Source organism: Castor canadensis, chromosome 8, assembly GCF_047511655.1.
Source record: "Castor canadensis chromosome 8, mCasCan1.hap1v2, whole genome shotgun sequence".
In the NCBI taxonomy this organism is placed as follows: Eukaryota; Metazoa; Chordata; class Mammalia; order Rodentia; family Castoridae; genus Castor; species Castor canadensis.
Window position 1 is genome coordinate 151,493,380 of NC_133393.1, and position 22,634 is coordinate 151,516,013.

The following is a 22,634-nucleotide window of genomic DNA, read 5'->3' on the forward strand; positions in this document are numbered from 1 at the left end:
CAAGGACCCTCAACACTGGCAGGTAACAAGGTCATAGCCATCCTTGGTGCTAGGAGGGCAGAAAAAGGTCTTGGTGTTGGAGCTGCTGTGATGCTAGTGATGTGAGAGGTACTTCACCTAAAGTGGAGATGTGGAGACCCTGGCAAGCAAGGTCAAATCTTTCTCAGCTTTTTTGAGGAAAAGTGCCCCATCCTCAGCCTTCTCTGGCCAAAGCGGGTCTCCTCTGTTCCTTTCCCTTACACTTTGTTATTATATATCCACATGAGCAGTTATTTAATGACTGCCTCCTCTGGGCCCCTGGCATACAGTCTGAGCTTCTTAACTGCCTGAGCCTGTTCGGAGCACAGCCCACCCTGAGCTCTAACTCCTGTCCCGCTAGCAAGGGCCTCTGTGTTCATAACTGGCCACATCACCTGTCCTACTCAGACTTAGGAGTCCTGACCATCGCAAAACAGATTAAATCAACGAACCGAAAACTTGGTTTAGAAATTGGTAGACTGGAGGGGAGAGCAAGGGATGCCCGCACTTTGCACTGCATGTTCTGTGCAAAGTTCCTTGAAAAAAAAAACAGGTTTTTTTTTTACAACCCACTAAACTGATCTTGCGAACTGCAGTTTAAAAAACATGGTCACGGATGACAAAACAGTCTCAGGGAGCACGACTGGAAGGTGGACTGGTCAGCAGTGGTTACGGCTACTTTTTGCGCTTTAAGTAGGGCACAAATTCCACCTGCAGCTTCACTTCCTCCAGCCGACCTTGAGTGAAGCACCCTGTCTTGGAGAACCCGTCCCGGCCGCCGTGCAGAGTAGGCGGGACGTAGCTCCGGCTGTACAGATCCTGAATCAGCGCTAGCGTCCCGCGGGGCGGTGGAGGTGGGACCGGAAGTGAGGTCAGCGGAGCACGGTGGTCGCGGCCCGTTTTCATTGGTCGAAAGAGAAATAGTGGGCGGGACCTCACTCCGCGGTCTATACGCGCGGCTAGCCAGGTGCTCGGGCGTACAGCGCCTTTGCTGTAGCCTAGTAGATCTCGAGCCCAGCTGCACTTCGAGGTGCTTTCCGCCCGCTCCTTCCCGTACCCTAGCACTGGTAGGTGGTGGCGGATGTGGGGCGCCGGGCTGCAGGCTCTGGGGAGGGAAGTACAGGGACCGAGAGCCCCGCACTTTCCTGCTTAAATCATTGTCGGATGTTTGATACCCTCCATGTTTTCCCAAGTTTTGCTGTAGCTTCTGTCTGGTTCCTTGGGTTTGAAGTATGAATATGGAAGGTAGAGGGTCCTGCCTGGGTGAACTCGGATTCCTTCTCTAGGTTTCAGTTGTCTCATCTAAGTGGGGGCAGGGATTCTGTTGACCTCCGCAGCTTCTCTCTATTTCTAACTGAGCATCTCTCTTTTGGAGTGGATGTCCTGGTACATCAGTAATCAGCCGTGATCTAGGATGAGAAAGAGACAGGAAACCTGGCATGGTGATGCACACCTCTAATCCCGGCACTTGGCACGCTAAAGGCGGGGGACTCAAGTTTGAAGCCAGACTGAGCTATATAGCAAGAACCTGTCTAAAAAAAAAAAAGAAGAAGAAAGAAAGAAAAAGAAAAAAGAATGAAAGTAAAAGAGAATGATAGAAAAAAAGAAAGGTGGGAGGGAGGGAGGAAGGAAGGAAGAAAGGGCATTGGACTGAGGGTCAAAAGACTTGGTTTAGTCTTGGAATAGTGTGTGACTTTGGGGGGAGGGGTCACCTCAGTTTTCTGTGCCTTAGTTATCCATAGTGGTAAAGTGGGGTACCTGTCATCTGAGTGTGAGCCTCCTTTGGTCACTTATTTATTGTTGCATCTGAATCGACTTCCTCTCATTGTTTCTGTGCTTGTTTTTACAAGTTTGTTGATTCTACCTCTACTAGGGTCATAGTTACTATGAGTACAGGTATTTTTGCTTCTCATATTTATTGCTGTATTTTCAGCTCTAGAACTGTGCCTGGAACATGGTAAATACTCATTTATTGTGGAATGTTGCCTGAATAGGAGCAGGTGATGCTGTGGTTCCAAAGTGAGTGAGTAGCAGCCCTTCCCAAGACTGTCTTGTTTTCCTTCCCATCCTGTACCCTTTCTTCTTTTCCGATGACAAGTCAGTAAAGGAGGGACACCACAGAAGTTTTATATACTTTCTCACTGCTTGGGCCTCCTTGACCTGATGTTCTCCCAGAAAGCTAGGATAGGGGACTGAAAGAAAATGCTATTGATCAGCCCTTTTCTCCAGGCACAGTGTCTCACCCAGACCTCCCTCCCTCCTGCAGCAGGAAGGTGACCTCCTTAACCTGGTTGACAGGCGAGGAAGCTGAGGATTAGAGAGGTTGACCATTTTGCCCAGTAGCACAGGCAGGGGGAGAGCCTTAGTCTCCCACCAGTGCTCTAAGCATTGATAACATTTATTTTCCTTCCTTCCTTCTACCATCCCACCTATTTTTATTGTATGCCTGCTAGTCACAGGCCCTGGACTGGATCTTCAGGGTTTAAAAAGCTATGTTCTTGGTATTTGGAGGCGTTATCATGTCAGGGGAAGTTGCTGTGCACTGCCTCTGTTTTATGCCAGCCTCTGAGTCTCACTCCCTTTCTTTGGCTTACTCCTCTAGCTCCAGGGTCTCAGTTATGGACCCTCTTCAGTTCCTGGTCTTCCTTTTTGTCCTGCTACTGTCTGGAACAGAGGCCACCTTGAGGACCTCCCTAGACCCAAGCCTCAAGATTTGTATCTTTTTGGGCTGGGGTGGGGGTTAATGAACTGTCTTTGAGGGATTAATAAATGATGTCTCTCTATATTTGTGGGTACCCATTGGAGGGAGTTCCAGACTTAGCTGGTAGAAACAGGGGAGAAAAGGAAAGGAGCTCTAGTCAGACCTTGAGCAAATCATTTAGACATTGTTTCCCCATATGTTAAATGGAGAAGCCCAAACACTCTGATCTATAAAGCCACAATGAGGGCTGTATTTGTGTCTAGCACCTTGTCACCAGAACTCCCAGCAGAGAACTTTGGATTACTAATTCATTTTGACCCTGATATATCGGGCCACCTTCTCTGGGCAAGGTCTTGAGAACACAAAGATGAGTGAGAACCAGTCCCTGGTTTTAAAGCATCCACAGGCCTAGGGAAGAAAACTTCCAAATATGCTCAGTGCTCTGATGGATGCGAGAGGATGCAGGAGGGAGAAACACTGAGAACTGTGTCTTGAGAGAACAGAAACTCCTGAAGAAGGGTGGGAGAATCCTATGCAGATGGTATAGTGTGAGCAGATCAGTGGAGGTTCTGGAATAGTGAAGATTGTGAGAAACAACAGGAAGACCACAGGGAAAGGAAGGCAGGAGCCAGGTCTTGTAGGGTTGGGTTCAGGTTACTGGGTACAGTATCCCGAGAACTAGACGAACGATTCATTCCAGGACTTACACACTTCTTAGAAGATTTGTCCCTTCCCAAAGGAGGTGCCAGCCATAGGTGCCCATGGTTCTTACAAATACATTTTGGTCAGGAATGGGCCCTCTGGGGCAAGATCACTAGATTATCTAGACAGGGCAATTGGTACCATTCCCTTAATGCTGCCCAGACAAGAAGATGTTTGAGGTAAAGCGGCGAGAGCAGCTGTTGGCACTGAAGAACCTGGTACAGCTGAATGACATCCACCAGCAGTACAAGATCCTTGATGTCATGCTCAAGGGCCTCTTTAAGGTATATGTGGGCAGGGGGCAGCTCATAGCAGGCACCGATGGATGAGTAGGAGTTCCCTAAGGGGCTGGTGTTCAATGAGGGAGGTTGCTGTATGCACACAGGAATCAAAGTGGAATTCAAGGAAATGTTGCTGGGTCCAGGTTTTAAAGGGCTCTACAAGGACACTCAGCCTGGATGGGGTCCCCTTAGGTGCTGGAGGACTCCCGGACAGTGCTCATTGCTGCTGATGTGCTCCCAGATGGGCCCTTCCCCCAGGATGAGAAGCTGAAGGATGGTATGGTCTCCCCAATCTTTCTCTTTTCTCCCTACCACCCTGGTTTTCTCTAGCTTCTCCTTCCCTCCTGTTCTCGTCACTCTTCTTTTCTTGTACCCTCTGTGGCAACTTCTAAGTGGTCCCCTTGGGTGTCCAAAGGATATAATGCCCCTAGCACATACTGCACACCTGGTGAGAAGCCTGTGGTATGATTCCCTTCTCTAATTGGGAATACCCCATTCGCTGGAGGAGGCCTGGGGCCAATCTGGCTGGCAGGAGCAGGACAACTACCCTGACCATTCACCAAGGTTTTCTTGCCAGCTTTCTCCCATGTGGTGGAAAACACAGCCTTCTTCGGAGATGTAGTTCTGCGCTTCCCAAAGATTGTGCACCACTATTTTGACCACAACTCCAACTGGAACCTCCTCATTCGCTGGGGCATCAGTTTCTGCAATCAGACAGGTGTCTTTGACCAGGGGCCACACTCACCCATCCTCAGCCTGGTAAGGACTGGGGTGGAGGAGGTCTGGAAACCTTTGTCTGAAAGTGGGCTGGGAGCCTTGTATCTGACTGCATTTGGAGCTCTGTCAGTGCTTAGTTATGTTTTTTTTGTTGTCAAAATGATACTGGGTCTCATATGATAGCACAGGCTGGCCTCAAACTCAACGATTCTCCTTCAGCTTCCCAAGTGCTAGGATTACAGCAGATATGCGCCGACAAACCCAGGACTTGGTTACATTTTCTGTGATAAGCTTCAGGACACCTTAGGCCATGAAGGCTTCATTTCAGGTGTTCTGTGCTGACCTGGGTCCCTAGAGGATCTATAGACCTTGGGCCATATCTTCCCAAGCCTGAGTCCCAGCATAGAGGGAGTTGCTTTTTGGCAAGCGGAAGACAGAGGATGACTAACTTTTTCTCATCTGCAGATGGCCCAGGAGCTGGGAATCAGCGAGAAAGACTCTGACTTCCAGAACCCATTTAAAACAGACAACACAGAGGTAAGCTTCTGGGGCCTGTGACTGTGTCTGCTTTGTCTCTGCTGGACTTGGAATGCCAGGCCAGCAGATGTTGGGAACTAGGGGAACATGAGGACTTTGGACTTGAAACCAGACATTCCTGGGCCTGGGTCCAGAAACTGTCACTCACTCACTGGAGCCTTTGGTTAAGTCAAGACACTGTTCTTCTTCCCCTTGGAAAGACTTTCTGTGACCCATTCTCTTTCATCTTGCACTTTGAGTCACCAGTGTATTGTTTGGCTGAGCCCTTATGGCAGTGTCACTGCAGAGTTTTAGCCTCAGTTGCTCTACTTGGTATAATTCAAGGCTGTGCAAGCCTCAGGAGGAAAGATAAATTTGTGTCTGTCAGATTGAAATGAGATTGTGACATCCTGTGTGTCAGCACAGGGTCACTTTCAGGAGCTATCTTTGATAGTATCAGACACAGCAGAATAGTTCAGTACTGACCAGACATGTGAGTTTTCCTATCAGTGTATGGGACTGACACACCCAGCCAGATGGCCAGACTGCCAGCAGCAGCTGCCATTGAGCTCAGGCAGACCTAGGATTGTTTTACCAGGTGGCCATGCGGGAACTAAAGGACAAAGAGGGCAATAATTTTTCCCTACACCTTTTGGAGTCTAAAGCATTTCCTTCCCAGGTGCTGGGATTATTGCTGTAAAATCCACATATCTTATCCCAGTATCTGTTATTTCACTTTTTCTCCAGTCATCCTTTCCTCTCACTTACACCTTTCTTTCAAAAGGGTCAGGTGTGAATGGGAAAAGGATATTTTTTACAAGTTTTTAAAGACCCATTAGCTGAGTATGGTGGTACGTGCCTGTAGTCCCAGCTACTTGGGAGGCTGAAGTGGGAGGATCACTTGAGCCCAGGGGTTTGAAACCAAATTTGGTAATGTAGCGAGACTGTCTCAAAACAAACAAAAAAAGAGACCCATTACATCACCCATCTTTGCTTGTGTTGACTACTTCAGGAAGATTGAGCAAGGAGTATAGTCAACCAAATAGTCATAATCTAGTGATTTTAGGCATGCCATGCCAACCTGAGACTCAGCTAGTTGAACTAGAAATAGAATTTTCCACTTTGTGCCTATCCATGGTAGTGGGTATGTTGTCATGTCAAATAAAGTGATGCATTTAGGTGGCAATGGCTGACTGGGTGGTGAAATTTTGATCACAGACTGACTGTGATTCCAGTCAGTCTCATCAGAGACTGGGTCTTCCTATGGGCATCCAAACAGGGGACCCAGACTGTCCAGTTTGTAACCACAAGGCATTTCTATAGGCATTTGTGGCCCCAAAGAGGAGTGGGTATCTTTGATTTGCCAGTTTGTCCTGGTTTTTGGGTTTGCTTTGTTTTGTTTTTGTGGTATTGGAGGTCAAACCCAGGGCCTCTTGCATGCTAGTAGTCTACCATTGAACTATACATCCAGTCCTTTTTTTTTTTTTTTAATTAGGGTCTTACTAAATTGTCCAGTCTGCCCTTGAACCTTTCATCCTTCCTGCCTCATCCTCCTGAGTAGCTAGGATTATAGACATGTGACACCTTGCTCAGCCAGACTGTAATTTTCTGAATGGTAGATCAGATGACTAGGATACTGGCACTAATAGTAATATAACATGCCCGATTTCTAGGACTGTCATTAATAAGAGTGACAGCTTTTAACTCAGATTAGTGTCTGCCTGGTCTTTATGGCTGTTAGTCTTCCAGCATTGTCACTGATTGTGGATGTCTGCCGCTTGCCTATAGGCACCTGCGTCAGGAGTTCCCAAGACCACCTCCAGGTTTGATGATTCATTAGGGGATACATGGATTCACCATATAGATGTATCCATGTCTGTGGTGTTTTGCTAGGAGGATTTGAGGGACTTGGCATATCATCATGCTCGTGGGTAGGATTTTCCACAGAGAATAAATACAAAGCAAAATCAGCAAAGAAAAAAGGCATATGGGGCAGTCTCAGAAAACCAGTTTCCAGAGTTCTTTCCCAGTAGTCACTCATCATGTGCTTAATTCCCCCAGCAACAAGTTGTGTCAGCATGTGTGAAATGTCACCTACCTGAGAAAGCTCATTAGGGACCTCCTGTGTTAGAGCTGGTCACGTGAGCACTTTGCCTATCTTATACCTAAACATGGAACTCCCAGAAGGAAAGAAGGTTTTCAGCATAAACCATGTTGTTTTCACAAACACTTTAGGCACAGTGAAACATTCTTACCAGTTAGGATTGTGAGAGCCCCCACACACACCTTAAAAAAAATATATGTTTCCAGATGGCAGCCAGGCACCAGCCTCAGAAGAAGGCTGGCCTGTAATGTTAACTTACTTCTGTGCAATACCTTAGCTTTTATCTTAGCTGAGCTATAGTGGACCAGGCCTGAGTATATAGGAAAACCTCTGAATTGAGGGCCCTGTTGAGCCAGTGGCTTTGTTGTATGCAGCAGAGTGGAGAATATGGTTTTTCCCATTGAAGTAGCTGCCACTCCTTCCTATAAAACCAAGATGACACATTGCCAGCACTGCTTACTACAATCATAGCCCTGATAAATGTCCCTGGTTAAGAACAGTAAAAGCCTTGTATTCTTAGTATACCCAATCAGAACATGCAGGGACTGTTGGGGTCTTGGCAGATTGCCTTTCCCAACAAGGGAGATGCTTTGTTGCTGTGAAGTGGGCTCTTCTTACCCTGAAGTCACGGATGCTCCTCTCACACAAGGAGAGTGAGAGCATGGGGCCCAGAAGGAATAGTGCTGGGGTGAGTTTAATATAGTGTCATCATAATGTGCTCTTGGACAAAACTATAGCAGCAACATACATTCCTTACTTCTTGTTAGCTGAGGACAGTCTGGAGATTTTACCCACTTGTTTCCCCCCAACTTATTTTACTGTGCTGGAGATCAAAGCCATGGCTTTGTGTTTGATAGGCAAGTGCTCAACCTCTGAGCTGTACACCCCAGCCTACCCACTTCTTTTTTTTTTAGTAGTATTGGGAATTTGAACTCAGGGCCTCACACTTACTAAGCAGGCACTCTATTGCTTGAACAACTCCGCCAGCCAACCCACCCACTTTTTGATGTCCAGCATGGACCTGGTCCACCTACAGCAGCCTCAGGTTTGCTCAGCTTCCCTCATACATGCCCTTTGTACTGCAAAGTGATCTCAGAGTCTTCTCCTACATCTCATGCATCCATCACTAGCTCTAACTTGTATTAAGCTGTGGCTGACTCACAGTCCAGAAGGCTTCCTGTCCCTGCTCTTCAGATTCTCCCATTAAGCTGGGGAAGGCAGCAAAGAAACACAGTCCCCATGTAGTATGATCCCTGTACCAGTGGGGAAGGGAAGCATAATAAGCTGTGGGGCTCCTGTGGGGCAGCCTGACCTAGCCTCAGCAGAGAGGTGGAGGAAGCTAGGGAATCGGTAAGAGTCATGAGTGGAATAGCGGAGGAAGGGCCTTCCAGGTAGAGCTTGTACAAAGGCTCAGACACAGCACATTCATTCATACAGCATTCAGTGAGCATCTGTTGAATCCCAGCTGCCACTGTGGAGGCCGGCTAGCCTCTTGGAATGGCATTCTAGTTGGGGGAGCCAGTGGTCAATTAAAAATTTGTGATATGGTAAGAGGTGACAAGGGCTATGGAGAAAAAAAAAAGCAAGGGAATATGGTTAAGGAATGCCCAGGGTACCGTTGGTATTTTATGTGGTGTGAACACAGTCTTACTGAAAAGATCTGAAGGAACCAGCCTTGCATCTAGGGATAAAACATTCAAGGCTGAAGGAGCAAAGTGCAAAGGCTCTGAGTAGAGAACATATTTGGAGGAATGGGGAGACAGTGTGAATTGATGAGAGGTCAGTGTTGTAGGCCAGTTCTGAGTCTCTTCTCTAGGACTTTGGATTTGCTCTAAGAAACATGGAGAGCAAGTTAATGGCCTCTGATTTGCCACTTTAAAAGGATCAACCTGCCTGCCATGCTGGGGGCCAGGTAGAAACAGGGACATGGGTAAGGAGGCTGCTGTGCTTGTACATTTGGGAGTTGAGATGGTATGAACCAAGGTAGTGACAGTGGAGCTGGTAAGAAATGCCAGGCTCTGGTTCTCATTTGGCAGTAGAACCAATAGGATTTGCTGAAGAAGCAGATGAAGAAGAGGAAGAGAGAAAGAAGCAGTGAGGATAATGGAATGACTTTGAGCATCTGGAAGGATGGAGCTACATTTTGTCCAGTAGTTGGAGGGGAATTGAGAATTTGTTTCTGCATCTGGTGAGCATCTTAATGACAATATCAAGGGGACAACTGGATGGATATATAACTAGATTCAGGGAGGAGATGGAAACTGGAACTTCAAATGTGAGAGGCACTGATAGCCATGGGACAGGATGTATTTACCTGGGGGCCAGCTAGATTGAGAAGCAGTCTAAGGACTGAGTCCTGGCACAGAGCTGCTATCATAAGTTGGGGAATGAAGAACTGGCATAGAAACCCCAGAAGGAGCAGTCAGCATGAAGAATGGTGTCTTAGGGGCCACTACCCACTAGGGAATTACTAGCATTACAAGAATTATTAGGATTACTAGCATTACAGGAAGGAGGGAATGATCAGCATGTCAAACTGTACTGGGAGTTCCAGCAACATAAGGATGGAGAATCAATTGCTGGATTTAGAATCCACTGCTGGAGGCCATTGGTGGTCTTGATTGAAGCCATTTTGGTGGAGCTGGATCTGTGAGGAAAAGATTGTTTCCAAACAGTGAGAACAGTGTAAATGGATGTGGCAAGTATAGACATCTCTTTTTATTTTTTTGGCGGTACTGGGGTTTGAACTCAGGGCCTCTCACTTGCTAGGCAGGTGCTCTACAACTTGAGCCACCCGGCCAGCCCTGTTTTGTTTTGGGTATTTTTGAAATACCCAAAAAAACTATTTGCTTGGGCTAGCTTTGAACTGTGATCCTCCTAATTTATGCCTCTTTAGTAGTTAGGATTATAGGTGTGAACCACCAGTGCCTGGCTTTTAAGACAGCTCTTTTGAAGAGTTCTGCTTTTAAGGAGATCAGACCAATGACAGAATAAGGTAGGTGGGGGTAGGGGTTCAAATTTTAGTCAGAGGGGAGTGAGGACAGCATATTTGTATGTTGATGGGACTGTTCCACAAGGGAAGAAAATATTGGGGATGTGGGGAGGGGAGCTGAGTTGTTGGAGCCCCACTGGAGGAGGAATAAGAGCTGGTGTCAAAGGGGTGGCCAGATGTCTCCTGGAGGAGACATCTAAACTGGACTTGAGAGATAAGTAGTGATTGCCCACTAAGTAGGGGACGAAGTAGGGAAAGGGATGGTCATGTTTCTCTTATGATTGAGCTAGGTTTGGGCTGAGCCACTTAGAGTTGGTCAGACTGAGATCTCTTGAGCTGCCCTTCCTCAGCCAGAGTCAGAGAGTTTGGGGTCCTCTGTGGTCTGAGGGTTCTCCCAGCTCTTCACCTTAAGCAAATCAAGATTCATTCATGGGGTAGGAGCAGAGTGTAGTGGCAGAATGGAAGGTGGGTCAGAGACCTGGTGGATTAGTCTTAGTTGGGCCTTCCACTCATGTGACTTGAGTACCCTTTTGTGATTTCTCCCATTTTCTAAAGGTGACTACCTACCTGAGAAGTAGATTACTCCACAAGGTGGAGCTCTTAGTTTGTTTTAATGTCTACCTTGATCACATATTTGTTAAATTTGTCCTGAGAACATAAAGAAGAGGAACATTTCACAACCCAAGTTTTGGATGATACTATTGTATTTTTTTTGAGACAGGGTTTCACTGTATAGTCCAGGCTGGCTTTGAACTCACACTCCTCCTGCCTCAGTCTCTGGAGTACTCGGATAATAGTTGTGCACCACTATACTCGGCTTTTATTTTGTATTGGAATGGGCTCATTCATTTAAAAAACAAGAAGCCAGCAGACTTGTACTAGGGGCTAGTGCCATAGTGGTGAGCAGTCTGGTGAGGTGACAAACATGAAGTGGGTGATGACAAGATAGAAACCTTAAGAAGGAATCAGAACAAAGTCAAAGAGAGAGCGCCACTAAGGAGGCAGCCCCAGACGATGCAACCCTGGAGGAGGTGCCAAGGGCAATGACAGCAGAGCTGCAACTAATGTGGCAAAGTAGGCAGGGGCTGGAAAGGGAATTCTGGGTCTGATCCACAGCATGTGCAAAGGCCTGGAAGTAGGTAGGAACAGGGAATCTGAGAACTGAAAGAGGAGGAGGCTTTGGGGAGGTGAAGGATTGCCAAATTTGGGAGTGTATGAGACATTGTAGTGGAGGTATCAGACAGGCATTTGGACACAGAGATATGGGTTTAAGGGGTAGTTTGCTATAGAAGCCAGCAGAAGCTGTGAGTTAATTGAGCCTTGTGGAGAATTCAGAGGGAGAAGAGCCAAGGGCTGGGCAGTTGAAGATGACCTAGACATGCTGGATGCCAGTTGTTCACTTCTATAATCCTAGCTACTCAGGAGGCAGAGATCAGGAGGATTGCGGTTTAAAGCCAGACTCCGGGCAAATAGTTCTCAAGACCCTATCTCAGAAAAAAAAAAAAAATCACAAAAGAAGTGCCGGAGGAGTGGGTCAAGCAGTAAGAGCGACTACCTAGCAAGCTTGAGGCCCTGAGTTCAAACCCCAATGCCACCAAAAAAAAAAAAAAAAAAAAAAGATGCTTGCCCATCCATCCTTGCCTGCCCTTTGTTCCCATTTCTTCCTCCTACCTCTTGCTCAAGATCTACCAGTTCACCTCTGCTTCTGTGTGTTCTGGGGTCATTCTGCCCCCTCTCCTTAGAGGAAAATGATGCTGGCATCTGTCCTTCTGCCTGGAATGCCACTGTCTTCCCTGTTTGCTTGGCAAACTTCCTGCTTATCTTTCAAAACCCATTCACCAGCTTTCCTGAGTCCATTTAACTCCTTGTCTAGAGCCCCCTGAAAGTAGGGCTGTGTCCAGGCAACCTTCCTATCCCCATACCCCATGACCTAGCTCAGAGGAAACTCTTTGCTGCCTGCCAACTAAATCAAACCACTCTGGTCTTCTCCTCAGCTCACTTCTAGTACTGACCCTTTCCAGAAGGCCCTGAGGGAAGAAGAGAAACGCCGGAAGAAAGAGGAGAAGCGGAAAGAAATCAGAAAAGGCCCAAGAATCTCAAGATCCCGGTCTGAATTATAGCCCTGGAGCAGCTCAGGGCTTGAGGATAGGAGGCCAGTCAGGAGGAAGAGGAAGCAGCCATGTGGCTGTGGTGTAGCCACATCAGCCATGGGGGTGAGCATTGGCCACTTCCAGATGGAGACCCCCACGTTTGCTGGGTCCTCAGGAGCAAAGTCTGAGTCCTGACCAAAGGGACTAAGACTCGGTGTTGCATTTCCTCCCAAGGCCTCCTTGGAGGGGCACCAAGGACACTGTGCTATAGTCAGGATCTGTGGGGAGTTGTGGGGAAGGCATCAGGGGTTCCTGACCTGGGCCCTCCTGGTTGGTGAGGGCTGATGGCTGACTGGCTGCTGCCCTTTATGGGAAGCAGTGGAACCAGGCTCTAAGTCACAGGTGAAGGTGCTATGCTTGTAGCTGGTCCCACTGTGTCACTAACCTGCCCATTACAAGTCCTGGGCCCTCCACAGAGACAAAATAAAAGCCAGCAAACTCATTGGCCTATCCAAGGTGAGAAGGCTGTTAGGGGACCAGGAGTCCTCAGGGAAGTTGAGCCCAGCTTAGAGGATGTTCCTGCTTCATCAGGAGGACCCCCAGGTCTTGGCAGGGCAGAGAAGTAAGACCTTGGCTTAGGCCTCCTGTTTCCTCAGCACTGCTCCAGAGGAGGGATCAGTGTTAAGAAGGGATCCAGAAGTGTCTTAAGAGGGTGTTCATTTCAAGACAACCTTGAAACAACGTGATCCCTGTCCTTAGAAATCCAGGGACAGTCATTGAGCAGGTATAAGGAACAAATCAATTTGTCCTCTCTGCTGGAAGACTCTCAACCTTAGGTGGGAGCTGAAGGGGGATCATACTACAGGAGGCTGTGCTTTGTAATGGTAGAGCTGTCCTGAGTGGGCTGGTCAGACAGTGAGCTCACCATCTCAGGAGGTATGTAAGCAGCCCTATGGCCACTGGATAGTAAAGCTACAGAGGGAGTTAGGCCCTGAGTGGGCAGCCTGTTTTCTGTGGACCCCAAACAGGTATGACTGTCCTTCAGTCCTGAAGTCCCTCCCAAGCAGAAGAGCGAGGGGCTTTATTGGAATTCTAACTCTGCCTCTTTGACCTTACCAAGCCAAGGAGCAGAAATATATACCACCCCCAGACTTCCAACCCCCTGCCTTTCTCATTGACAGTTCCTAAACGAGACTTGAGTCTTAGCACATCAGCCTTGCTAACTGACCCTGGCCTACTCTTTTCCTTCCCTGGGCCTTGGCTTCATTGACAAAATGAATTTGATGATGTCTGAATCCTTTGTCCAGCACTAATCTGCTTCCTTGAGGCTGGCCTCCCTCCTGGGCAAGACAGCAAAAGAAAGCCAGGTCTTAGGCCTCCTAGAAGGGCCCAGAAGATCCTGTATCCCATTGGTTACTCAGGAGAAGTAAGGGGACTAAAGCATCTGTGATGAGGACTGGAGATGTTTTCCCATCTGAACTGCCTACCAGCTACTGGTCTCCCTCCCTGGGCAGGGAGGCCAGACTGGCTGACTTAAGATACCTGGGTTCTTTTCCCACCTCCTGGGTTGTGTGACTGAAGCCAATTCCCATGAGAATTATATGAGATGACACTAAAGTTTGTAAACTAAAGCTTACAAACTATGGAAAGGGTGAGAGCCACTGATCCGCTGTTTAACCTGTCCTGGTAGTACCTACAGGTGGGGCTGGGGGTCAGGGCCAGCCCTCAGGTTCTTCCCTATTCCCTTCATGCTGGAGAGTGGTTGTGAGTGCTGACTTTGTTGGGAAGGTACTTCCTCCCTTAACTGATAAAACTTTTGAAGAACTAGGCCTGCTTGGCTGGGGGCCTAGCTTTCTTAGGTTAAAGGATGCCTCAGGACAGTGCAGAGGTGGTTTCAGCTTTGGCTGGGGTCCTGCTTAGTGACTTTGGGGGGGTCTATCATCAGCAGGATGTTTATAGTTTGAGGCAGAGCCAGGGAACTGAGTGATGAGAGAGGCAGTCCAGTGTGGTGGGAAGACTCCAGCAACTTGGGAGTAGCCTAGGTTCTTTCCCCTACTAGCTGCTATCTCAGAACCAAGCCCTATCACTCAGATCCTTGGTTCCCCCATCTCAGAGTGCTCACATGTTTGGCAGGTAAATGCCTGTGGAAAAGGCCTTATAGGTAAGTCCCTGGAATTTAAGTGACTTCTGTGACAGGTATCCTCTAATGATTCTTTGTTCATCCTATAGATTTGTTCAGTGACCGCTGTATTCAGGACCTAAGAATAAGGGCCCAGTCTTACCCTAGCTTTACATCTGCCCCATCTGGCACTTCCTTCCCCCTGGGATCTTCCCTCTATACCCTCAGCCTCTCAACATCTTGGTGGATCCCATCCTCTTCAAAGTGGCCTAAGGTTTCTCTTCTTCCATCTTCAAAGAAACAAAGTCATTCTGTTTGCCCTTTTCTCCTTACTGTTGCTGCTAGCGTTGATTGTTGTGGTCACTTGCTCTGGGAATTCCGCCTTATGAGGCTTATGCTGGGGGATAACACTCCCGGGGTGGGCGGATTCTTGTTCGTCCAGCCTTCCCCTGCATCTGGGATTCAATTATGTGACTGTAGGTCCACTAATTGGATATGTCAGCCTGTTTGGGAGTTGTGCTGGTGGTGGCAGTGGCTGAAAGTACCAGAGTTCGCAGCGAATGGTGGTTCCAGTGACCAGTCCAAAGACCATCCAGGGTGCCTACGGTGGCAACAGTACTATTATCACTGTGGTCTTGGACATTTTCCAGTTTGCTGAGTTTCTGGGCTCAGTCTGCGCTATTCACAGAGAATCTGAGAGCCCCTAATATCATTTAAGGTGGGGTTTCTCAGCAGTGGTACTGTTGACATTGTGGGCCAAATTACCTTTTGTTGTGTGTCTCAGGAGGGCTGTCCTGAGTGATACAGGATATTTAGCAGTATCCCTGGCCTCTGCCTCCTAAGTGCCAGTAGCAGTTTCCCAGTTATGACAACTAAAAATATCTCTAGATGTTGCTAGATTGTCTCTCCCTGGTCTTTAGTCCCTTCTCCCTCCCTCTCCCAGAATCACATGTTCCTCTGCTCTCAGTCATTGCTGGCAGAGAGATGCTGTTGTGGGCTTCTCTGGGTGATTCTTGTGGGCTTTTTGTTCTGGTGCTCTGATTTTGGCCTGAGGATGGTATTTCTCTTCCTGTCTCCTCCTTCCTTGCCTGCTTCTTTAAATGAAGAGGTTTGTTGGCTTACCCCTTCCTCTCTGCTGTTTTCTTGGGTACCCATATACTCTAAGACCTCAAAGTTGATGGCACCTGCCCTGTCACCATCTGACAACTCTCTCATTGCTTATGTTTCAGTTCATCCTAAACCAAACTTGTTCTTTCCCATTCTCCAACTCTACCTCTTGTCAGATTCTTTGTTAATCCAGCCAGAAGGTTTCCTGGAAGAAGTGGTATCTGAAATGAATCATGAAAGGTTGGGGGAGGAAGGGGACAAGCACTGGGAGGGAGCAAAAGCCTGAAAGGAGAAGTGTCAGAGGAAGTAAGTGAAAAACATGCGTGATTCTCCCTGTGATGTGCAGTGGCTGCCCATTCCATAGTAGATACTTTTACATAATAGTCACCTATTCCAATTCCTCTGATTTCTGATCAGCCATGCAGGTCCTGAGGAGCGACTTGTCAAAGGCTGCTCTACCCTGCAGTGCCAGCCTCTGTCCTCCTCCTACCAGGGCAATGTGCCAACCACAAGAGACAAGAGACATTTAGTTAGGTGGGACTCATGGCCAGAGGGAGTGTGTCAGTGTTTTGCTGAGGTTTAGGTCCAGTGCAGCCACCATCCTTCTACCATGTCTATTGAGCCTTCATTTGTGCTCCTTCAGGTCAGTTGGTCAGGCACCAAGGCCTCTGGTAGTCCTGCTGAGAGCCATGAAGATGGCATGAGACTGAGATGGGTTTGGAGAATCAAGCCTAGCTTGGGGTACATAGACCCTGTCTCCAAAAAAAAAAAAAAAAAAAAAAGTAGGGGGAAGCTGGTGGAATGGCTCAAGTGGTAGAATGCATGTCTAGCAAGAGGCAGGCTCTGAGTTCAAATCCCAGTACCACCATTAAAAAAAAAATCAGATGTTTTCTTTTTTTGTTCATGTAAATAGCAAAGAGCATTCTTGATTTTTCTCCCAAGTAAGACATTTTATATATATTTCTCATTAGCTATATATTTTTGTAATAAAAAATAATTTAGATAGTACTAAAATACCAGGAAGAAAGTAAAATTTGCCCCGAATTCCATAACCAACATTTAGCTTTTGGGAGTTCTTTATTTTTTCAATTATAATAGCTCCCTTATATGGGAACTTACTATATGCCAGGGCTTAATGCCAGGTGCTGGCTGACTACAGCTCTTTCTATCGCAAAGCCTTTGTCCATGTCATCTGTTCCCCTGGCTATACCAGAGGCAGTTCTCATACTTTTAGATTTTATCTTAAGTGACCCTTAAGAACACCTACAATGCCAGGGCTAGAACCCAGGGCCTTGGGTATATTTGGCAAGTGCTCTACCACTGAGCTACATCCCCAGCCCTCAGAGTCTTCTTGATATCACAAATTAGGTCCTTTTTCGGTCTCATCACACCCATTACTTTTCCTTGGTCACTTGTACCATCTGTTATAGTCATATTTGTTCACTGTCCTCTTCCACTACACTGGAAGCTCTTAAACTGCCTGCTACAGAGATGTTCAATAAACCTTGTCAAATGAATGTGAAAATTACCTCATTTAATCTTCATCATTGAGGAGAGCTATTTTATCCCCATTTTACAGATGGCAAAACTGAGGTGTACAAGTTACTTAACCAGCCCAGGGTCACACGGTGAATTTCTCAATACATTATGAAAGCTTTCTGCTGTCGATCAATATATTTAGGCGCATAACTTTTTAATGGTGTCACAGTATCCCGTGGTGTGGCCATAGTTTATCCAGTGCCTTACTGGGCTTTTTGTGATGTCTCCCAGCATGCATATTTCTTTCAGCGTTTCTTTGAGTATTCATCCTTTTATTACTCGGGATGCTTTCTTGGAAGTTTGCACCCTGTGTACAACGTGACTAGCTGCGAGAAGTGGCAGTGAAGTGCTTCCAAAAGTGAAGAAGGCGTGGGTAGGATGCACATCACAGCCCCCGCATCCTTTCCAAAATACTCCTGCTTCGGCCCCACCTCGGGAGGGCTGACGGTGGCCCTGGGCAGCCGTCTTGTTTAAAGGCTTGGGTGGTTCTGAGGTGCCCAAGATTGACAGCCAATGGCCTAAGCGTGTGGTCGCGGCAGGTGCAAAGAACGGCGCACAAGTTGTGGAATGTTGACAGCGCTTGGATCAATCTCGGCCCCGTCAAGCCTCCGTGTCTGTGTTTTTAAGAGGGTTGGGAGGAGCGTGACTCGAATGATGTCGATTTTCTGTCCCCGAGTGTTGGAAAGCTTAACTTTGGTTCTACCCGGCTTTCCCAGGCGGGCAAGGTGGAGGCAGGGGAGAAGCGGCTGCGAAGATGACGTAATGTGCTCTCAGCCGGCACCGCGTACGTTCCGAGGTCGCGGCTGGACTCAGGCGCCGTTAACCCTTCAGTCCCAGACCTGTGGACGGAGTAGTTCTTAGAGCGGATCCAACGGAAAAGGGAGAGGCTCCTTTAAGAAAAAGCAGAAGGAGGTTGGGCTGAGAACCCCGCGGCTACTTTCCACCCAGGCTCCGAGGCAGTGAGGGGCGGGACCTCGGTATGCAAATCTGAGCTGCTGATCGATGACGCGCCATCACCCCACGCGCCGCTTCGCGCGCCAATTGGCTAAGATGTGCCTGGTCCCATTGACAACAAACAAGGGGGAGCTGGGGGCGGGGCCGCAGGGGGCGCGGGTTGGGGCGGGGGAATCCCGCGCCGCCCCGCCCCTTCCGCGCGGCACCCCGGCGCGGCGCAAACATGGCGGTGACTGGCACGGGCCGGTGAGGCGGTACCGGGCGGGGGCTGTAGGGTGTCATGGGCAGTGGCGGCGGCACCGCCCCCGCGTCTCCCTGAGTGGGACCACACTGGGGCCTCTGTGCCGAACCGGGCGATGGACGAGAGCAGCGAACTGGGCGGTCTGGAGACCATGGAGACGCTCACGGAGCTGGGCGACGAGCTGACCCTGGGGGACATCGATGGTGAGTAGTGGGTAGGTGGGAGTGCGGGGTGCCGGCGGGGAGGAAGGGGTTACGGCGGCGCGCGCGGGTGCGCGTGCGCCCACCCCGCAACAGCCCGGGCTCTGGCGGGAAGAACCCCGCGCGCCGGGTCGCTCCGGCGGTCCCCAAGCCTTCCGGCTTTACGAGTGTGAGCTCCGGGCCCAGGCGCTCCGCTCCCGGAGGCTGTGGAATCCTGGGCCCCACTGGGCCCGGGACGGAGAGGGAAGGCCGGGCCGGGGGCGTCGAGGGAGCCACTAGAGGAGACAGCACCGCCAGCGCCTGCCTCGCGCGCCCACACGCGCCGTCTGCGGTCCCGCTGTCCCGCCGCTCGCGTCGCACCTGTCACTCCCCGCCTGGCCACAGGAGTGGCTTTGCGATTTCCCGGACTGGGCCCCTGGGCTCGGCGTCCCCTACCCCGGGTCTTCCCGGGATGGGTTGACAGCAGGCTGGCCAGGCACCTGGGAAAACTTTGCGCAGCAGCCACAGAAGCGAGTCGCTGATGAAGTGGGCAGTGGGCAGTGGATGCCGAGTTGAGCAGCAGGAATTTTGAGTTGTGGCTTCTCGGGTACAGGCTGGGGAGCGGGTGGCCTTTGTTCCGGCGGCCGTAACGGCGGAGTGGAACAGCTGGTAGGAGCCCAGGGCTCCTCTCTTGCAATTTTCTCATTTTCAACCTCAGGAACCAAGGTTTCAGGGTCCCAGACTTGCCCAAGGTCACCATGCTGGTTTAGAGCCTGGTTTTCCCAGTTCCTTTATTGGAAAGAAATACTGGTTTCTTTTCACTCCACCTTTGGGAATTCAGAGCCCAACGAACAAGCTAGTAATCTTTTTTTTTTTTTTTTTTGTGGTACTGGAGTTTGAACTTGCTAGGCAGGGACTCTACCACTTGAGCCACTTCGCCAGCCTGAAGGCTAGAAGTCTTAATAAAAATTCTCAGTAGTTGAGCTCTTCTCATGTTCTAGGCCCCAGACATTTCACTTACTCCTCACAGCAGTCCTGTGAGACAGATGTTCTTACTGCTCCTCTTTTACAGGAGTGAGGTTAGCCAGGGTCACTCACCTTAAGAGCCCAGAGCCCTTGCTTTTAAGCGGTAAGTCAGGAGTATCGTGCTTTGCAGTTTACAAAGTGCTTTTACATCTAGGATCTCACTACAGCCTTGCAGGTAGGTATGATGGCTACATACCTTTTACAGATAAAGAAACAGGTAACAGAAGACTCTTCTAAGGGAAGAGATACATGGTGGCAGTAGCTATTTGAAAAGGATCTGCTTGTCGTTGGCTTTTTTTTTTTTTTTTTTGCTGGTACTGGAGATTGAACGCAGGACTTTCATTTTGCTTTTGTAGCATTTTCCCCTTGGTTTGTCCTTTTCATTTTTTGGTCATCCCATTAGTGTAGCAAGACCCTTAATTGAAGCCCCGCTTCTAACTATAGACTTTTTTATTTTTTTGTGATACTGGAGTTTGAACTCAGGGCCTACACCTTGAGCCACTCCACCAGCCGTTTTTCTGAAAGTTTTTTTTTTTTTTTGAGATGGGGACTCTTGAACTATTTGCCCAGGCTGGCTTTGAACCTGGATCCTCCTGATCTCTGCCTCCTGAGTAGCTAGGATTACAGGCATGTGCCCCTGGTGCCCAGCTCTAACCATAGACTTACATTAACTGTTCCTAAATACAGAGATGGGTTAACAAATGGAGAGGGGATGTTCTTGGAATGTAAGAAGGGTAACTAACATGTTTTGACCACTCATGTGCTAGGGATTGTGTTAAGCACATAATACACATAATATTCTCAATTCTCATAACAACCCTATCAGGTAGAGTGACCATTATATTAGTCATCTTCCTCTCACAGATCCTGAAACTGAGGCCTGGGGCTGTTCATTAACTTACCCAAGGTTACACAGGCAGTAGGAAATATGTCCAGAGCTGCCTACTAGCAAGAGCACAGAAAGAAATTCATGTGCATTTTGTACTTCTGTTCCATAATTGATCCTTATTTGTTTTAACTTGTAATGTATTAAAATATCTAGTGCTTAATACTAACTTTATCCCCATGAAATGCTGAATAAAATGTATACTCTGTAACTATGGCAGTGGTTCAGTGACTTTACAGTTCCCCCATACCAGGTTCAGGAAATGTATGTAGTTCCCTGTTGTCAATTGGTTAGCTGTGGTGTCTTGAGTTGTAGTCAACCATGAAAGATAAGGAAAGGTATGATTTTATGGCCACTTGGAGCTTGACATGAGTAACAAACCATAGTGCTGAGTGTTAGAATAGCTTACAGTTGCTCAGGGCTAAGTGAAGGTCAATGGTGAGGGAGCTTGGTAAAGGCTGGTTTACCAAGAAGACCACACCAAAGAGGTAGCCCTTGAACTGGGCCTTCGAGGACAAGAAAAATTGGGCAAGCTGAAGTCCAGTGGTCTGCAGATACAAGTATCCCTTGATAACCATCTCTTCCCCCTCCAGAATGTTACTGCAGTGAGGGCAGGGACCTTTTGTTCACACTGAAATAGATGTACCTAGAACAGTACCTGTCACAGTGAGAGTGCCCACTAAATATCTGTGGAATGCCTGAATGAACACAATGACCTTGGGTTGGGCAGGATACTAAATTGTGTTTATATAGTCTTCAGAGTTGGATCAGATCTGGGTGGCTAGCCCAGATGCTTCTAGGAGCCAGGTGAGGAAGGATATTATGAGAGCACATTTACTTCCTTTGTATGTGAATGGTAGGAATAAGGGGTACTTGCAACTTAGAGATCTCATGCTGATGTCCAGGAGGTGCAGGCAGGCAGGCAGAAATCCTTAGTTGCGCTTGCTCCAATCCATTGGTACCCTTTGGGGCTATGGGCCCAAGGTGGCCACATCCATTCACTTATTCAGCACATCTCTTGAGTGATTTCAAAGTACCCCGATGGTGGGCACAATGCTGAGGTTACCAATTGGACAATACAAAGTCTCTTCTCTGAATTATTAATAGGGGGAAAAAACACAAGGTAAATAACATAATTTTAGCAGGCCACTATGAAAATAAAATGGGTCCATATTACAAAGGGTGACTGGGATAATCTAATTCAAACTGTGTATTCTAGGCAGACTTTGGAAGAAGAATAAATGTCTCTTTTTCAGGAAATACCTAAGTATTTTTATGTGAAATTTCCAGGTTTCTAAATGTTGGTTCAGTTTTGGTTTTTTTTTTTTTTTTTTTTTTTTTTAAGAAATGTACTTAGGTCATCCAGCAAAACATGTGTACTAGTTTATCTCTGGGCCTTGTTCTGCTGCAGTATTCTATGTTTTAGGGCCCCAGATCTTATGATGGAATTGCTACACTGCTTCCTGTTGAGATACATTTCTACATTTTGAGGAAAGACCTTATGCACTGTTATAAGCTTCTGGGAGAGCAGAGAGGTGTGTTCCTCTTCCACTGGGATCAGGAAAGGCACAAAGAAGTGATCTTTTTACTGGACCCAAAAAGATGGGTGGCAGGAGCAGCATGACAAGCATATGTAGAATGAGGAACAAGCTGCCTTAGAAATAAGAGACTGCCAGACATTCTTAGAATGTAGAGTATGTGTAAGGAGATAGTAGAAGATGGGTTCTGAGAGGTAAGTTGGAGCCAAATTGTGCCCCAGATAAAGATATTTTTTGGAATGTAGGAAGGGAATTGTTGGACATTTTCAAGTGGAGGGATTACCCATTAATCATGGATTTTAAGAAAATTTAACTTTGCTGATTCCATTTCAGGAAACTTGCAGGCATGAGGTGATGACAGCGGTGAAGAGTTGCCTCTGAAGATAGAGCATAGGTGGAATTCTAGGATCCTGTTAAGGCTTTGAGTGAGTTTAGAAGGTAGCCCGAAGACCTGGTTTGACACCTGATGAAATTTTGTCTTAAACAGGCTGAAATTGGTGTCATCTGGTAGGAAAAGGGAGTCAGATAATAGAGATTGAGTTGTAATCATTTTTGATGACTAGAAGGTAGAGATGAGAGAAGAGCTGGAGGTTTGAAGTGAGGGAAGTGTAATTAAGAGGAGGTGAACTTTTTAAAAAGCACTCAGTGGGTGATGGAGACAATGCTACAGAGGGCAGCAAGAATGACAAGACCATAAATAGAGTCAAGGATTTGGCAGTTAGGAAGTCGACCTTTGATAAAGCTGTCAAATGAAGGGGAAGGGGTCCAAGGCTAAATAAACCAAGCAGGAATCACAAATGAATAGGTGAAGGCAAAGAGAAGCAACCTTCTCTTTGGGGGAGGCTTGAAGAATTTTTTCAGGGGTCGGGTGTAGTAGTGTACTCTTTAATCCTAGCTGCTAGGGAGGCATGTTTTGAGGTCAGC

General features: G+C 47.8%; 2 protein-coding genes across 6 annotated transcripts in view; both read left to right on the forward strand.

The window, feature by feature from the left end:
* The first annotated feature begins 744 nt into the window (after window positions 1-744).
* Ccdc134 (coiled-coil domain containing 134) lies at window positions 745-16,864 on the forward strand. 4 transcript variants are annotated; one of them, XM_074084585.1, is made up of 8 exons: window positions 745-1,085; window positions 1,952-2,041; window positions 2,621-2,733; window positions 3,584-3,705; window positions 3,895-3,979; window positions 4,280-4,461; window positions 4,885-4,956; window positions 12,026-16,864. In XM_074084585.1, exons 2-8 carry the CDS (start codon window positions 2,022-2,024, stop codon window positions 12,149-12,151), a joined length of 720 nt encoding a protein of 239 aa, XP_073940686.1. In that variant the 5' UTR covers window positions 745-1,085; window positions 1,952-2,021; the 3' UTR covers window positions 12,152-16,864. The 4 variants fall into 4 exon arrangements, with proteins under 4 accessions (XP_073940686.1, XP_073940687.1, XP_020023810.1 ...); XM_074084586.1 differs by having other exon boundaries at window positions 1,952-2,037; XM_020168221.2 differs by lacking the exon at window positions 1,952-2,041 and having other exon boundaries at window positions 746-1,085.
* Window positions 16,865-18,027: 1,163 nt separating this feature from the next.
* The window catches only part of Srebf2 (sterol regulatory element binding transcription factor 2), a 60,638-nt gene continuing 56,031 nt past the window's right edge, over window positions 18,028-22,634 (forward strand). For both annotated transcript variants that reach the window (XM_020168194.2, XM_074084582.1), the window contains exon 1: window positions 18,028-18,284. In XM_020168194.2, coding sequence (XP_020023783.2) covers window positions 18,197-18,284 — 88 coding nt within the window. In that variant the 5' untranslated portion in view covers window positions 18,028-18,196. The remainder of the gene's footprint in view (window positions 18,285-22,634) is intronic.

Excerpts from the sequence above, each read along its gene's own strand:
- Ccdc134 (XM_074084585.1), top strand. The coding sequence starts at position 2,022 with ATGCTGTGGTTCCAAAGTGA. Across the intron at positions 3,706-3,894 it reads TGCTCAAGGGCCTCTTTAAG|GTGCTGGAGGACTCCCGGAC; the intron begins GTATATGTGGGC and ends GGGTCCCCTTAG. Across the intron at positions 3,980-4,279 it reads GGATGAGAAGCTGAAGGATG|CTTTCTCCCATGTGGTGGAA; the intron begins GTATGGTCTCCC and ends TTTTCTTGCCAG.